The sequence below is a fragment of the Delphinus delphis genome, chromosome 1 (assembly GCF_949987515.2).
Source record: "Delphinus delphis chromosome 1, mDelDel1.2, whole genome shotgun sequence".
NCBI classification, from domain to species: domain Eukaryota; kingdom Metazoa; phylum Chordata; class Mammalia; order Artiodactyla; family Delphinidae; genus Delphinus; species Delphinus delphis.
This window is the reverse complement of record NC_082683.1, coordinates 25,377,435-25,395,736: the sequence shown is the minus strand read 5'-3', so window position 1 is coordinate 25,395,736 and position 18,302 is coordinate 25,377,435. Positions and strand designations below refer to the sequence as shown.

Genomic DNA, 18,302 nt, shown 5'->3' with positions numbered 1-18,302 from the left:
AAAACAGAGCGTAACAGGAACTTCTCACCCACCCCATCCCCTTGCCCCTCTCTACCCTATTACATTACACTTCACAGAGATAATTCTATTGTCAATGCACAAAGGACACACAAGAAAAACCTAGACGTCCAAATGAAACAGTAAGAATTCAAGTGACCAAAGGCCACTCCAGTCTCCCCACCGCCCTCAGAATCAGTGCATGCAGCCCTGCCTGTTGCCTTTCTCTACGTGGGGTTTATTACAACATCAATTAACAACAACAACAAAATAAAAAAACCCTTCATAATATTCTGAACCTCCAGGATACTCTATTTCACAACATTCTGCAGACCACTGAGTCAATAGCTTTCTTAAGGAATATTCAAAGTATAGTGACCACCAAAATATTTACATCAGACTGGCATCTTTCTGCCAAATGACCAGAAGCCATGATGCTCTATGTCATTTCTAAAAGTATTACAGATCCAGGCCTTATTTATATTCCTTTCCAACCCCTGTGAAAGCCTGTTTCCTTCTCCCAAAAGAAACAACTTCCCAAGGGTGCCGCTTTTCAATCCCATTACAAGTAAAAATCCTGTTCCCATCCATGCAGTATATGTAATATTAGAAAAAAAATCCCTTTGCAAACTTGGACTGAATATGCCAGAAAGATGCCAAATATAAACTAAATCACTAATGGTCTGCGTTGGGCCCAATTGTGAATTTACTTATAAAAATATCACCAACTCCACAAATTAAACCTCAAAGACACTGTGTAGATTATAAATACTGACCACCAAATGGGAACATAAATTTAAAACTGAGGACAGTTTATTATCTGATAGTCCACACAGAGGAATTATCTCCTTTAAAAGTGATAGAATTCAGTGACCGAATTCAGCTATTCCCAATGCCAACACACAAACAGCCAATGTCTCCAGACATTGCCAGATATAGGTACTCTGGGGGGCAAAATCACCCCCAGTTGAAAATCACTGTCTTAGAGTGTAATCTCTAATGTAAAATTTTTTATTTGGCACCCAGTGATGTGAATAGGTTATGGGGTCACCAGAGAGGATCCCTGCTCTGCCAGAGAAAGCAGGCAGAGCGTTGAACTGTGAGGTAGAAAAGTCATATGAAAACATCAGAAATGCTTTGAACGGAGAGAACGAAAATATCAAACATAACTCCCTGCAAAGTATATCTTCTACACCTCCTTTTAGGTTTCCCTTTTGCTAAGGTCCTGCTTTTAAAACAACGCTAATATTTTCATTTCTGGTAAGAAGTGTTTCTGGTCCTTGAAAATTTTCAATGTGGAATTCTTGATCTAGAACAATAATTTTCCGACTATCTCTGTTAATAGACCGGTTTTTAAACTTCCAGTCTACTTCAGGCCAATGTGTGGTCCTACTGTGTGGACTGGGGTCCAAGAATTCAGCTGCTGTCTGGGGCTAGCACCATCCTAGGGTTCTAACTTCTATTGAGAAGTACAGTTTAAACACCTTCTGAACCCTTCAATGCTAACATTTATTTACAAGCCAATTTACAATTTTTTTGATTATCTCTTTTTGTTCAAGAGGCAGAAAGGAAAGTGGTTTTTTTTTTTTTTTTTTTTACTGTCTTTTGAAATACAACTATAGTAAAATTAAAGGAAGAAAATTCATTTTGGATACTTTAACATAAGACAAAATTATGAAAGTGCCTTAAATATCTTTAATCCCTAATATTTCCTGCTCTTTCGACTTTTAAAGAAGTACAGTCTCTTTTGTTAGAATAATTGCATGGCTGCAAAGTGGGTGAAAAGCAGACTCGTTTTAAAAACCTGTTCTTCTAGTAACCTTCCCTTTCCCTCCAAAGGATCTTTTAAAAGGTAAACAATTTAGACATATAACTTGCTTACATTGGCTTACCCTTTCCCTCCAATTAAAGTTCTATTCATAAATGAAGTAAAGGAATGTCAGTGCTGGCTGCATTTCCAGGTTACACAGTAGTGGCTTCTTGGAAATGGCTGGAAAACGCATAGGAGCATTTTGAGTTTTGCCCAAATGCCTTGTTTTATGATCATAAAACAGGTTATTTGTGTGCACAGAATTGTTAAATCCCAAGCCAGACAAGGAAACCACCCAGACCTGGGCTCTCAGGCTCCCTTCCCGGGGCTAACTTAAAATTTAATTCAACGGGGCAAGTCACAGTGCCATAAGGAAACTTTCAGCTCATTTCCATGCTTATCTGCACATAAACACGCCCAGCCTTTAACACTGCAATCTTAGATTTAGAAAGTAATTTTTACAGTCATATAGCCAGACGACCGTGTCTGCCTTATATCAAGGAAACTTTCTCCTTAATACTTCACCAGAAAATTAAAGTATGGAATTCATTAGAAGAGGCTTGGCAGAAGTAAGATTGATCTCAAAACCTAATATATTCTTGCCCACCTTTTCAGAGCAAGAGGATGACGACATAGGAATGCAGAAAGATTGAGACACTATGAAAAAAGTATGGAGATTTTGTTATCTTCCTTCAAACCAGAGTTTGGATGCATGGCAGGAAAAACGGGACGCCTCAGAGCCAACCTTGATTCACTCAGAAAGCTTTCAGAAATCAAGGGCGGCACTAAAAAGTCCTTCGAGTCACAGAATCCAACCTCCACCATGTAGTCTAACAGAAATGCAAATAACAGTGAAAAAATGTTCTTCTCAGGGTTCCACAAAATTGGACAAAGGGTGGCTTTCAACCACAGGACTGGCAAGAACAAATTCTAAACCCTCTTCTCCACTAATTTATTGCTACGTAAGCATATCTCCATCTGATAAGCTGGGCTGAATTTGGGGTCTATCATCTGAATCCTCTCCGCCGGGGTCGTTTTCCTCACCAGACTCCACGTAGATTGGCCAGTCATTGTCTGTGTCACTCTTTTCTTGGCTCTCGGACGAAGCCTCCACCAGGCTAAGGTTGATGGGCATCAATTCGTCGTCATCATCATGTGTGTCTGTAACGCAGGTGCAGCTGTCACACAGCCCGAAGCGCCGCAGCCCCTGCGACAGGTGACTTGTGAAGGTTCTTCTGCAGCCCTTGCAGATAATTGGACGGTTGGACCTATGGACCTAAAATCACCAGCACAGTAAATGTCACAGAAAAGGGGTTGAGTCATGGCCTTCAGGGCCCCATGAGACATGGCCCCTGGCTGACCCTCCAGTCTCATTTCTCACCACTCTCCCTCTTGCTCTCTCTGCCAGTCTCAGCCTCACCAAGGTCCTTTCCACCCCAGGGCCATCGGACATGCGTGGAGTGTGCCCTCCTCCCCACGGTCACCCCTCCCTCCTTACTAATGCCTTTTTTATCCCCCCCCCAGCTGTGCCGCGCAGCTTACGGGGATCTTAGTTCCCCAACCAGGGATGGAAACCCACGTCCTCGGCAGTGAAAGCTCAGAGTCCTAATCACTGGACCGCCAGGGAATTCCCACTAATGACTTTCAAGGAAGTCTTCTCTGATACTCCAGGCCAGATTAGGTCCCCCAGCTATATAGTCTCACCTATACTTCTCCCTTTGTTTTATTTCTAACAAATCATTGGTAAAATTCCCTAGATTCTAAGCTCCAAGAGGTCACGGACTATCCTCATTCATGTTCTCTGTCCTCTGTCACATTTGTTACTATATCCCTAGTGCCTGGCACATAAAGGGCACTCAGTGAACCGATTAGGATTTTAGGCATGGTCTCTTACGTACCTTGGATTGTTTAGCCATTAGGAAGGCAGATTTGCCAGACAGTGTATTCTCTAAAAGTGTCAGCAGATGCTTCACCCTTGATTTTTTCATTGATAAATGCATTCCTTACTTATGAAAAGAGCTTTGCATACTAGAAAAGAGAACCTGATCTCCTACTCCGTGCAGCTCCTTATGAGGGCAGCAGTCCCAGGGGTCCCCTCTGTATAAGGAGCTATCTTTCTAATGCATGCACTTTTCAGGAACTCCAGCCAATAGGGGATCTGTGAATCAATCAGAGCCTCTCTTTTAGAGAGCTCTGGATGCAGGATACACACAAGAGGCAGTGACAGAGAGAGGCTGATGCAGAAGAAGGGTCAACAACAATACCCAGGTTGCTGGAGTTGCCGTTACATCCTGACCTATGTCCCTGCTTCCCCTGAGGTTTCCTGGGCTTCCTATGCTAAACCCCCAATGCCTGAGCCAACCCGAGTGTGTATGTGACCCTTGCAACCTGATGGAGCCTTTGAAGACTACGTCTTTGGGCTGCAGTAGACTGGGCCTCGTACAAGGTGGAAAAATAGAGGGAATGAGGATTCCAACCAATGAAACATCTTAAAGGTACCCAGGGACCTATTGTTGTCAAGATGGACTGGAGATATAATTTGAAGAAAAAAAAAAGACAAACAAAAACTTAAGGCCTTGGGGTAAGGCCACTCTCAGACAAGTATGCTAGGGCCAGCACGGAGAGCAGAGGCAGTCAGTAACCTTGTATTTATCTTAAATCTGGATTCTTTCAAAACCATAATTCACATACCATAAAATTCACCCTTTTAAAGTGTACAATTCAGTGGTTTTAAGTATACTCATAAGGTTGTACAACCGTCACCACCATCTAATTCCAGAAATTTTCATCACTCCATAAAGAAAGCGTGTGCGCATTAACCGTCATGCCTCTTCCATCCCCCATGCCCCAACCACTAATCTACTCTCTATCTCCATAGGTCTGCCCACTTTTTATATTTCATATAAACGAGATCACATAATAGGTGGCCTTTTGTGACTGGCTTCTTTCACATAGCATAATGCTTTCAAGGTTGTTCCATGCTGTAGCATGTATCAGGAACTCATTTCATTTTATGGCTGAATAAAATGTATCCATCGTACAGATATGCCACATTTTGTTTATTCATTCATCAGTTGATGGACATTTGGGTTGTTTCTACTTTTTGGCTATTATGAATAATGCTGCTATGAACATCTGTACGCAAGTTTTTGTGTGAATGTCTGTTTTAGTTCTCTTGTGTAGAATTGCTGGGTCCTAATGGTAACTTTATGCTTAACCTTTTGAGGAACCGCCAAACTCTCTTCCACAGTGGCTGCACCATTTTATGTGCCCACGAGCAGTATATGAGGGTTCTAGTGTCTCCACATCCTTGCCAACACTTTGTTACTATCTGTTTTTGTTTTTTTTATTATTATTATAGCAATCCTAGTTTGTGTGAAGTGGCATCTCATCGTGGCTGTGATTTATATTTTCCTAGTGACTAATCATGTTGAGCATCTTGTCATGTGCTTATTGGCCATTTGTTTATCTTCTTTGGAGAAACGTCTATTCACATCCATTGTTTAATTGGGTTGTCTTTTTATTGTTGAATTATAAGAATTCTTTTTTTTTTTTTTTTTTTTTTGCGGTATGCGGGCTTGTCACTGCTGTGGCCCCTCCCGTTGCGGAGCACCGGCTCCGGACGCGCAGGCTCAGCGGCCATGGCTCACGGGCCCAGCCGCTCCGCAGCATGTGGGATCTTCCCAGACTGGGGCACGAACCCGTGTCCCCTGCATCGGCAGGCGGACTCTCAACCACTGTGCCACCAGGGAAGCCCAAGAATTCTTTATATATTCTGGTTATTAGATCCTTAGCAGATAAATGATTCACAAAGATTCTTCTCCCATTCTGCGGGTTGTCTTTTCACATTCTTGATAGTGTCTTTTGAAATCCAAACCATTTTCATGTTGGATTTTCCAAAGACTGATTGCCTTGCTCAAAGACGATCTTAAATGCAATGCCTTTCTAAATGGCCTGAATGCTTTTTAGCAGGTAGGAATCACCCACTCACATGGGAGACAGAATCCTAGGCGGCAGCCAGTGGGAGGGGAGGTCCGCTTGGGCTGGGGTCCTCTTTGCTGCTCACAGGTAGCCCTATAACTGGCAGTATATCTCTTCCCCACCCCGGGGTGCTGAGGTTGGGTGGGAAACCAAGAATGCAGCTTACCTCTGGCATCACACCACAGGGAACAGACCCACAGTCCCCTGTCTAAGCCTCAGTGTTCTCTGCCTTTTGACAACCATTCCTGACTAGGATCTAAACTTTCTTAACTTTCCTCCTAAGCAAACTAGTCTGTTACCATATAAGTTTTAACTTTCTCTAAGTGCCACCAACCCAGGTGTAATTTAGTAGCAGAAGTACATGTTTAAAATTCTCTGGAAATACCCCAGTGGACAGAGAAGAGAAATACAGGCTGGCCTTGTCCTCACATTAGACGAACGTCATGAACCACCGCCACTCCCACCCCACCGTCCCGAGAGAACCGCCAGCTCCTCCACTTACGCTGAGCGCGTGGCCCCGCAGATGCTCCTGGCGGGTGAACCTCTTGCCGCAGGTCTCACAGGGGTAGGGCCGCTCCCCTGTGTGTGAGCGGATGTGACGCTTAAGGATGCCCTTCTGTTTGGCAGTGTAGGGGCAGAAAGGACACTTGTGCAGCTTGATGGGCACCACCAGCACACCACCTGGGGAACCAAATAGTACTGTAAGCAGCAACAACACTGGCCGCCCTCCGATGGATGGGATCCAGAGCAGGGGAGTTCGACCAGCCCAGGTCGAGAAGAAGGACCCCAACTCCACCAGCAGCTAACAGCGAAACAGTGTCTGCAAATTGCCACTCTGGCTCCCAGTCAGCCAGAGGAGAAGGTGGGCTTCTGATATAAGATTGCAAGGAATGCTGTAAGGCCTCAGCTTTGAAACTCTCTGTGGCTCACAGTTAGAAAACACAGCTTATATTACAACCTTAGAACACATATATCTTCATGTGGACAACTTGAAAAGCTTCCCAAAGTAATACTCAATCTGATAATGTCTATTCTCTTTGATTTCATTTTAGGACAATAATGATTGAGACCCTGTTCTAGACTGAATTTCATCCCCCTCAAATTCATACATTGAAGCCATAACCTCCAGTGTGACTATATGTGAAGACAGGGCCTTTAAGGAGGTAATTAAGGTTAAATGAGGTCGTAAGGGTAGAGCTCGAATCTGGTAGGACTGGTGTCGTTATAAGAAGAGGAAACTATGCCAGAGATGGCTTTCTCTCCCTACTCTTGTACAGAGGAAAGGTCATGTGAGGACCAGCAAGAAGGCAGTCGTCTGCAAGCCAGAAAGAGAGCTCTCACCAGACACCAACCCTGCTGGCACCTTGATCTTGGACTCTGCACCTCCAAAACTGTGAGACAATAAATTTCTGTTGTTTAAACTGCTCAGTCTGTCGTATTCTGTTATGGTTGCCTGAGCTGGCTAATACAAACCTCCTGAGTTGATTTAATGATCCTCAAAAGTTTGAAAAAACTATTATGATGGAACAGACCACTGGGTCAGTATTCATGCTTTCTTTGACAGCAGCTCCTAATAATAGCTTCCAGGCATGTGTAGAAGTGATTTGCTATGATGCAGACCCTACATTGTTTGGAGTTCATATTAGCTCTATATATCTGAAATCATCAAATATCTTAAAAATTCACTTAAATATTTTAGAACTCTTTTTTTTCCACCTTGCTCATACACCCGTTAAGGTGACAACATGATTATCACCCACATGTATAAAAACTGTTCCTTTCAAGTTTCCTGAGTTACCCTTATTGTAGTATTCCAAGATTTGTCTCCTCTATCCATGCCCTTCAGAATTTTACAGACTTTGATCACATCATATTATATGTGGAGGCACTAGTAACTCAAGCTTTCCAGGCACAGAAACCTGAGTTCAAGTCCTGGTTCTACCACTTACCTGCTGTGTGACCTTGCACATCTCACTTAACTTCTCTGTGCTTTACTCATCTGCAACATAGGGATGATAATAGTTCCCACCTCATAGGATTGTGGTAAGAATGAAATGAGGTAATGCCTAAAGCACAGCAGCTGGCATATAGTAAGCTCTCATAAATGTTAACCATTTTTGTCACATCATCATCACCTCGGTGTTTCTTTTCTGATTAAGCTGGCCAGGCTCCTGTGGTCTCTCTCAACACGGGAGTAACTCCTTTTCTCTGGGACCTTCTCAGGACACCTAATAGGGCTTTACCTTTCCTGAGGTGCTGCCAAAAGTATGGCAAACTGAATGTCAAGTGAGAACCCAACATCATTCTATGTACGGGTGAAGATTATTCTCTTTAGTTTCTAGCTCCCAACCTGATAATGCTTAACATTTTGCGTAATCTATAGTGACTCCAAAATCTGTTTCCCAGAATAAAAGCAGCAGCTCATGGCTCAACACTGCATATATATGTTGGATTATTTGTTTGTCACTGATCACACTGGTGCTGAGATGCCAGTTTCCTGCTCACTCCTCTGGTACTGTGGACTCTTCCCGTCATTTATCCCCATCAGCCTGGCATTGTACTATCACCTTCTTCCCGACTATAAAGACATTCAGTAAAATGGGAATTTTTCCAAGTTAATCCTTGGAAAAAAACAACTGTTAACTATTTTTCCATCAGAAAGGTATGAATTATCGCAACACTTTCCTTCCTCTCTTATGATCTGATTGCTCCAAAAAAAAAAAACAGTTCACCTGAATGCCTATTACATGCGAGGCACTGTGTCAAGGTGCATCTTTACCAAGATACCTGTTTCTTCCCTCAAGAAGTTAAGTCTAGCAGGAGAGAAAGACATGGAAACAAATTCATACAATATAATATAACACAGGCAAAGTTCAAAGTGATGAAGAAATGTAGAAAAGAAAGTAATGAATTCTCTCCTGGAGTTCAGAGAAGATTTCACAGGAGAGATGACCTTTGAGCAAGGTTTTAAAGGATGAATAGGAGTTCACTGGGAGTTTGAGAAAGAGAAAGGTATCTCAGGCAGGGGAACAACACATGCTTAGGCACAGAGGTAAATGAGAATATGAAATATTAAGTGGGGTGGAGGGGGATGAGGAATGAAGCCAAGGAAAGGGCAAGGAAAGGTCAAGAAGGTCACATTCATGCATTTATTCAACAAATTTATCCTGAGCACCTATGATGTGCCAGGCTGTGTTCTAAGCCCTGGGGATACAGCAGTGAACAGAAAAGACAAAAATCCCTGCCTCTGCAAAGCTGATATGTTAAGGAACTTGGACTTTATTCTCTAAGCAGGTGGGGTTTTAAGCTGGGAAGGTACAAGGTGAGACTTGACCTTTAAAGGATCCCTCTGGGGATAATGCAGGGGAAGGATTTAAGAGAGGCAAGATTAAAGGTAGGAAGTCCAGGTGGGAGGGGAAGAGCGATGACATGAATTAAAGCCAGGGCTGTGGAGGTGGAGAGAAGGAGAAAGGTTTGAGAAGTAAAATTAATACCACTCGATGACCACATTGGGGAGGAGAGAGCAGGGAAAGAGAAGATTCTAAATGACACTGATTCTGGGTTAGCTGACTTGGTGGGTGACGGTGGAATAAACCGAGGCAGGGAACACAGGAGGAAAAGCAGGTGCAGGATGGATGAGGAGGTCTGTTTGGGTTTTACGATGTTTGAGGCAGGCTCAGAACATCCACGGGGAAATATCTGGGTTAGACAGATAAATCTGGAGCTCAGGGAAAGAAGAGAAGCATACAGTTTTGAGAGTCCTCAGCAGATTGGAGTGGTTGCTTTAACCGAGGTCTGGCTCTCCCCTAAGCACCCTGCTTCCCTTAACCCACTGCCTTGACACCCTGGATCAGGGGAGGGTGGTCTTCCTTGTGCTTCACTGTCATCTCCAGACCACTGTTCCTCCCTCCTTCCTTAAAAACCCTAAGATCTTTTGGAGTTCATCCCATCAGATGATACTGCTACTCATCCTTGTTACAGTCATCCAGGGGCCCCTAGATCATCCCCTCACTCCTTGGAGATTTGATCACATTGCCTTCAGGCTCAACTCCTGGCATAATTCTTGGTGTGAATACCGAAAATGACCCTCGCCATACCCTGGCCTGTTCCCGGACCTCCTTTCTTCCAAAGTCCTTATCCTCCACTCCACCTCAGCCACCCAATCCTAGACAAAGAGCTCCCAACTCTGCCTGCATATTAGAATCATCTGGGAAGCTTAAAATGAAAATAAATACTGATATCCAATCCCCATCCCAAGCTAATGGGTGGGGTGGGACCCGAGCATCATATTTTTAAAGCATCCTTCCCAGTCTAATGTACGGACAGGGATGAGAATCATGGCCCCAGGCCTAGATATTGCCAATAACTGTACTCACTCCATAACCCACATTTCAAGCGCTCCACTTTCCAATCACCGCTTTATATCTTTCCAGCTCACCCCGTAGGTGTTCCTTCTCTACCGGGACGTCCAAGCCATGGACTATACTTCCATTTCAGTGCCCTTCTCCTCCTCGAGTCCTCACTCCCCTCCTTCCCCAGCTGAGTGCCTATAGCCCATCAATGAAATCACTCCTTTGCATATGCCCTCAGCTGCCTTGGTCCACTGTCTCCCTCTATCCGTATTCATCTAGTTCAATATAACTCTCTGCCTATTCTGTAGGTGAAACAAGGCAAGTTCACGTCACTGGAAAAAAATGCACAACTCTGTTCCGGTCTCGCTTTAAATCAATCCAACCATCACCATCTGACTACTATAATATCAAAAGAGCCCTTGGGGGGCTTCCCTGGTGGCGCAGTGGTTGAGAGTCCGCCTGCTGATGCAGGGGACACGGGTTCATGCCCTGGTCCGGGAGGATCCCACATGCCGCGGAGTGGCTGGGCCCGTGAGCCATGGCCGCTGAGCCTGCGCGTCCGGAGCCTGGGCTGGGCTCCGCAACGGGAGAGGCCACAACAGTGAGAGGCCCGCGCACCGCAAAAAAAAAAAAAAAAAAAAGAGCCCTTGGTTCTGCCCAAGAACCCTAAGTATTTCCCTGGTTCATTCACTCTCCCACTCTTCTCAGTGACTATTTCATACCTTCCCACTGCTCAAATCTCCCACCCCTCCTACCCCTTCCTCACTGTCAGCTGCTGTCCTTGCTTCTTATTTCATTGAGAAGGAGGGGCAAGCAGAAGAGAATGTCTACATGGTCCCAGCCACCCCCCAACCTCCAATATGAACACATCTAATCCGCTTTCACTCCTGTTACTATGAATGAATTGTTCTCCCTCCCATCCAAGGCGAGACCATCCCTCCACTTATACATGGGACCCCCATCTCTCCTCGATCTATCCATTGTCCCTCACTCTTCCATTATCATTTATCTTCCTCTCTCCTGGATCATTCTCATCAGTAAAGAAATGCTTTTAGATCCTCCACCTTAATAAAAACCTTAACCTCATATGCCCTTTCAGCCAGAACTCAGAACCCCTGAGTTCTCTTTTAAGGCTACTCTGTTTGGTCTTTTGTCCACCACTTCATTGATACTGCTCATCAATGACCTCTCCATTACTAAACCCAATGATCCGTTCTCAATCTGCCTATACACAGTACTGGACATAGTTGATTTCCCCTTTTTCTTGAAACATTTTCTCCTCTTGGCATCTATCACTCTTTTGATTCCCTCCTACCTCACTGGCTGCCCCTTCTCTGTTTCCTTAGCTTGTTCCCCTATTTTCCTGACCTCTAAATGTTGGGTCAGGGCTCAGTCCTTAGATCTCTTGTCTTCTCCTTCTAGATCTATAGGTTCATGGAACATAAAGGTTTTAAATTTCATGGACGCATTAATGACTCCCAAATTTATATCTCAGCTCTGATTTCTCCCCAGAACTCCGAACATATAGATGTAATTACTTACTGCACGTCTTCAGTGGGATATCCAAAAGGCACCACAAACATAACATTTAAATCAATCACTCAAGCTAAAAACCTTAAGGTCACCTTTAATGCCTCTTTTTCTCATACCACTTATATAAGCCATTAGCAAATCTGGTCAGCTCTACCTTTCAGAGACAGTATAGTCCTAATCCAACCACATCTCACCTCTCTACTGCTACCACACTGATTCAAGGAGCACAGCCGTCACCTGGGTTATTGCAGTCACCTCCTAAACGGTCCTGCTGCATCCACCTATGCTCCCCTCTAGTCAACAGGAAAGCAAGAGTGGAAGCAAGAGGCCCACTTAGGAGGTGACAGCACACAATACCCAGAGGGATCCTTTTAATATATGTCATCTCAAGTCACTCTCTGCCAAGAGCCTCTAGTGGATTTCCTTCTAAGAGCAATATTCAAAGGCCTTCTCATGGCCTTCAAAACCCTACCCAGTCCGCCCTCACTCAACCTCTCTGACCTTATCCCCCACAACTCTCTGCCTTGCCCACTCCACTCCAGCCACACCAGAATCATTGCTGTTCCTTTCATTCAGTTGCCAAGTGTGATCCTACACCTACACACTTTGCACCTTTCTCTTCCCTCTGCCTGGAATGTTCTCCCTGATATCTCTACAGTTTGCTCGCTTAAAGGCAACCTGTTAGAAAGGCCTTCCTGGTCAACACTAAATAAAACAGCATCCCCTTCACTTTCTATCAACTTTGTCCCTGCTTTAGTTCTTCTTCATACTATATATGTCCTTATTGGTTTATTGTCCGGCTCCCTACGCTAGAATATCAGCTTCATGAGGACAAAGACTGTCTTCTGTTCACTGCGATGAATAGTGCCTGGAATATAGGACGTGCTCAGTAAATCTCTGTTAAATGAATGAATGAACGAATAAGATGTTGAAGAAGCAAGGCAATGGTGGAATGCTGACACACGGACATTAAATGACCCCATGATAAGGCTGAAAAGGAATGGGCAGGGGCTTCCCTGGTGGCGCAATGGTTGAGAGTCCGCCTGCCGATGCAGCAGACACGGGTTCATGCCCCGGTCTGGGAAGATCCCACATGCCGCGGAGCAGCTGGGTCCGTGAGCCATGGCCGCTGAGCCTGCGCGTCCGGAGCCTGTGCTCCGCAACGGGAGAGGCCACAACAGTGAGAGGCCCGCGTACCGCAAAAAAAAAAAAAAAAAAAAAAAAAGGAATGGGCAGAGGTAAGAGCAATGGGTACATGTAGTGTCAGAAGCCACGGGAGGAAAGAATTTCAAGAAGGAAAGATCAGAGTTAACTACCAAGAGTAGTCAAGAAAGATAACACCTGAAAATCACTCCCTGGATCGGCCCTGGAAATATATAGCTGACCTCATGACAGTGGTTTCAGGGAAGGGGGAGTTGGTGGTAGTGTCAGAGCACAGTGGGCTGAGAAAAGATTGGGAAGTAAAACAGTGGAGGTGGCCAATATAGATGAACTTTTCAAGAAGCAATGGCAGGTGCTGGAGCTGGGGATGGGAGGTCCAGGGGAGAAGATTATAGGAGGACCATGTGCTTTGACAGTGTCTGCTAGTGTCAGAGATGAGCAATGTGAACACAGAACTACTGTAACAGCCTCCTGACCGTCTCCCTGCCCTCATCTCCCATCTCTGCACCATCTTGTGCTGAGGCCAAATTAATCTCTCCTGTCCACTCCCAAGCTCAGAAACTACTAAAAATTCTCCTGTGCCTACAGATAGAAACCCACATTTTAGCATTTAAGTTTTTCCATGATCTGACTACAATTTCTCCCCATGTCTTCTCTTCTTACCTTCAGATGCCACTTTTTTTTAATTGAAATATAGTTTGATTTGCCATATTATGTTAGTTTCAGGTGTAAAGCAAAGTGATTGTTATACATATACATGTATTTTTTTCAGATTCTTTTCCATTATAGGTATAACAAGATACTGAATATAGTTCCCTGTGCTATACGGTAAGTCCTTGTTGTTTATCTCTTTTATATATAGTAGTGAGTACTCAGATGCCACTCTCATAAAGCCTCTCTGACCTACCAGTAGGAAGCCAGTTCTGCTTCTGGACCACACAGTGCCATTTACACACCTCTTAACTCCTCTAAGACACCATCAGTTCTTTGAGAGCTGGAGCCACATCTGACTTATCTTTGTATCTTCACAAGGAAGGTGCTCAGATATTTAAGCAAATAAAGGAATAACCAAACAAATCAGTCCTACTCTGTGCCTTGGCGCTTGGAATAAATGTAGCCCAGAGCCAGGTGAACCGAATCAACACCTGGCGGACAACAGGCAAGGCAAGCGGCTGGGATGGCTGCCTTGCCACAGATCCCTGTAGCTGGAAAGCTGCCTCTACAGATGGACAGATGGACTTGAATGAGGGTGACATACAGTTGAATTATTATTTCTTGATACTTGTGCTTACAGGCAGAGGGGTTGACAGACTAAACCAGTGCACTGAAATCCTCTAATCGCTTGTACTGCCTTCACAGTTTGTTTTATGAGTGAAACGAAGCCAGCCAGGGTTGCTAGTATTAGCTGTGACATTTACCAGCTCTGCATTCTTAAGAAACTCACTAAACCCTCTTGGGTCTCAGTTTCGCCACACTTCCTCTACCTAACTCATGTGGCATTATGAGGGGCTGCTGGATGGGAAAGGGGGACACTGTCTGTGAAGTGCTACTATATACACGAAAATTAGATTTCAACAAGTTCCCACAGTGTAGTCACTGAAAACAACCACATGTAAACAACTTTTACATGCTGGTTAAGCCACTGTCTCTGAGGACCAGAAACCGTACTTTCAAGTTTTTCAAGTCAAGTTTTAATCAGACATACAGAGCATTCTTGATTTTTTTAAAAATGAAATTTAGATGCAGGAATGAAGTAATCTTTCATTAAAAACTGTAAAAATGAAAAAAAAAAAGAAAGAAATTAAAAGTCTCCAGACAGACTCAGTTTTCCTGGGTCTCTCCTATGTGTTCATGTTATTAAATTTCTGTTTGATTTTCTCCTGTTTAAAAAGTCTCCCAAAGGATACAAGAAATTTACTCACATGAAACCAAATTCAACTCTCTCTAAAATATTCTCCAGTAAATCACACCATCAACTACAACATGTTAACTGAGTGTCTACGTGGGCCAGGCACCATGATTGACACAAAGAAGGATAAATTTCCTACCTGTATAGAACATGTTCTCATATGTGAGAAAAAATTCTGAAAACCTTTTCAGTTGGTCCTCAACCCTGTGAGAAAGGCAAGGTGGGGGTGATTATCTCCTGAACAAAAAGCGTTCAAAGAAATTTCATGATTTAACCAAAGTCTCTCTGCTGGTTAGTGGAAGAGAATGGGTTCTTTCCATGTCTCCATACTGCACTCAACATGCTTATACTCTAGTTGCAGAGGTAAAAGACAAACATACGTGAAGAGGCAATGCCCTGCACACAGCACGTGCTCAATTAATACCTACTGGCGGTGGTGGCAGTGATAACATGGTGATAACACTGGCAGTGGTGATGGTGGTGATGAGGATGACAATAGTGACAGTGCCAGTGATGAGGATGACAGTGGGAGACCAGAGGGCACACAAGTGCATGCTAAATGAGTGGCAGACGATGGAGGCTCATGGAGCTCACCTGAGTCCTCTCCATACCAGTCAGTCTGCACATCCATCATGGAACTCATGGCTGCTACTTCTGCACCACCTGGTCTTCCCTCCAAACTCCGAGAAAAGTGTTGGTCCGCGTCCTCTTTGCTCTGGACAGCACCGTGGCGCAGGAGCGCCTCCAGGAATTGCTTCACATGGTAGTTACTGTAAGCCAATTCGACCGCCTGGCCTCTGGGCAAACCCTCCTCCCCGTGGGCCAGGCTCAGCAGGGCAGTACGCTGCTGCAGCTGTCCACCCACCTCCACCTCCACTTCCTCGGCATCGAACTCCACCTTGGGCTCCATCTGTTTGGGTCGAATGGAGCGGTCACTGTCCATTGAGCCACTGCCCTGGCTGTCTTTCCCCACCAGTGCCAGAGGGTGGCAGCCTCTGCAGTCACCACAGGGGGACACTCTGGGCCGATCCACACTCTCTTCCCCCTCGGCTGGAGAGACCAAGCTCTTGGTCTCACAGGAGGTCCCTTCCCTGCCTGAACTGGGACTTCCACTGTCCACCCGATGAGGCGCTGCTGCCGCTGCCGCTGCCGCTGCTGCCACCGCTGCAGCCACAGCGGCCTCCTTCTCCATCTTTCCGCAGATGTCTAGGGATGATCTGATGTATGTCTTGCAGAAGTTCACCACGTCGTTCATCTCCAGGTAGCTGGCAGCCGACATAACTTCAATCACGTTCTCTCCACACAAATCCAACTTCCCAGAATAGAGGAAGTCTAAGATGGTGGAGAAGGCGTCGGAGGTGACGATGTCCAAGGAGGCGGTGCTGTGCCGCCCGCTATCCTGGATGTAGTGAATGAGCAGGGCTCGGAAATAGCCGCTGTTGGCAAACAAGATGTTCCTGTGGGCCTTGAAGATCCGCCCTTCCACAATGATGCTGCAGTCACAGAAAAAGTCCCTCTGCCGCTGTTCATTCAATTCCCCCAAGAGCTTGGCGTAATAGGATTGCATCTCCATTTCTCCACCAGCTGCTGCCGCTCGGAGTTACCTGGATCTCTGCCAAGATTTTTTTTTCAGTTAATTCACAAATCCCAACCTTATAAATAAGATGTTCGTTTTTTGTTTGTTTGTTTTGTTTTGTTTTTCTTTTAATTCTTCCATAAACCCTGGTTGAGCAATGTCTTTATAATATGGGCTGTTTGGGATCTAACAAAAATCAAAGGTTGTCTAACTGGGTTAACTGATGAAAACAAGAAAAGTAACTATTCCTAACTGTACATGGGTGCAGCACTTAGTATTTTACATGGATTCTTTCAATGAATTTTTATAAAAACCCTACGAGTAAGTACTAATATTATACGTTACAATATTATACTTATTAATACTGTACTTTTGAGACTCAGAGAGGATAGGAGATGATCCAGCTGCAACAGAGCCAGGACTCAAAACCTCCAGAGTTCATGCTCTTATAAATTACATTCTACTTTCTTCAAGGCTCAAAATATAGATAATACCTGAATCTAAGAATTACAGTCTCCAGGTAAGTCTCCAGTGTCCCAATACAGAACTTAGAGACTGGCAAGTACAGTCTCAGCTCACACCCATTACCATAAGTTTGTGGAAACATTTAGTGGATGCTTGGGATAGCCAGCATGCATTCTCCATTCTTATGGTTTTAGTGCCCTTTTTGTCTTTGGTGGAATCATCCTTGGCCCCAACCACAGCCAACGTGCTTTGCATAACGCTGGCACCATCCCCAGGCTCCGGACGTGTAAGAGGTAACATAGGCTAAAACCATCAACACATCTTACCCTCTGACCACAGTGACTGGCTCAGAGATGGCCATGTGACTTGGTCAGAGCCAATGAAAAGCAATGAAATGTTTGCTGGGGTCTCCAAAGAAGAGCACTCTCTACTCTGTGGGCATGTGGGATGTGAGGGATGCTGCTGCCACACCACAAGGGGAACCAGACTAACACAGATGACAGCCCAGCTCAAGCAGGAGCAACAGATGGAGCCCAGGGACACCATCTGAGCCCCAGCTCATGCTGTGCCAGAAGCCAATTGAGTCCCTTTTTGCTTTAGCTGGTCTGAGTTGGATTTTCTATCTCTTACAACAGAGACACTCCTAATTGATTGACTCCACAACCCTTGGTTCTCTCCTCTGTATTTTTATGTCCTGGACCTTCTCTGTCAGTGGACTATAAGCCCTTTGAAGGCATGAGCCGTGTCTTACTTCATAGATTTCCCCCACAGCCCCTGGCAGAGTGCTTTGGACAAAGTAGGTTTGCTAAATACAAAGGAATACTCCTTTCTTACCTGCTAAGTAGAACAAGTATAAATCAAGTTTAAAATCCGTCTGCTAAAGAGGAAGACAGAAGCTGACCTACCCCGAGCTCTCCTCTCCATCTTTTCCCATCACACAAAGCACGCAGCCATCCATCAACTTACCCCGTTTATTTACTGACCCACTGAGCTCTGAGAAGTTCCTACATCTTCTCCCTCTATCGGAATCCCAAAAGGCCTAGTTAGAGCTGCCAACCACAGCTAACAACTCTTCAGCACTCTTTCTTTCTACAAATGGAACACAACAATTACCTCACCCAACAGAAATGAGGCACCTCCACCCCCCAGAAAGACTCTTTCCACTGGCCAAATAGATCCCTCAAGGCCTATGTGCTAACCGAACAGACTTTACTCATAAAAGACCAACAACAACCTCGTTAAATGCCAATTTACACCTACTTTACACATATTTATAACAAGTGATGCATTAAGTTTAGAAGCTAGAGAACCAGTTAGGGAAAGAAGTAGAGGAGCCTCTCTAAGCAAGTAAACCGACAAACTTAAAAGTGAGAACTGACAGCTAGGAAAAGGTAAAAAAGTTATAAAAAACAGACCCAGAAATTTTTTCAAAATATCAGCCTGAGGCCACTTGACTAAGGGTATTAAATGCTCCTACACATTCAAAATGGCCTGAGGACATCACTAAACTATAGCCCA

General features: G+C 44.6%; 1 protein-coding gene across 1 annotated transcript; it reads right to left on the bottom strand.

Annotated features, from left to right (window-relative positions):
* Positions 1 to 2,765: 2,765 nt before the first annotated feature.
* On the bottom strand, positions 2,766 to 16,479 carry ZBTB8B (zinc finger and BTB domain containing 8B). The gene is made up of 3 exons (XM_060018390.1): positions 15,338 to 16,479; positions 6,291 to 6,469; positions 2,766 to 3,083 (listed from the first exon to the last, which is right to left on the bottom strand). The coding sequence occupies exons 1-3, from the start codon at positions 16,314 to 16,316 to the stop codon at positions 2,766 to 2,768; spliced, it is 1,476 nt and encodes a 491-aa protein (XP_059874373.1). The 5' UTR covers positions 16,317 to 16,479.
* Positions 16,480 to 18,302: the final 1,823 nt, after the last annotated feature.

Bases quoted from the DNA above. Each gene is read 5' to 3' on its own strand.
- ZBTB8B (XM_060018390.1), bottom strand. From the start codon at position 16,316: ATGGAGATGCAATCCTATTACGCCAAGCTCTTGGGGGAATTGAATGAA. The intron at 6,470-15,337 runs GTGAGCTCCATG...TTGGTTCCCCAG, and splicing joins CTGGTATGGAGAGGACTCAG to GTGGTGTGCTGGTGGTGCCC. The intron at 3,084-6,290 runs GTAAGTGGAGGA...TGGTGATTTTAG, and splicing joins TGCGGGGCCACGCGCTCAGC to GTCCATAGGTCCAACCGTCC.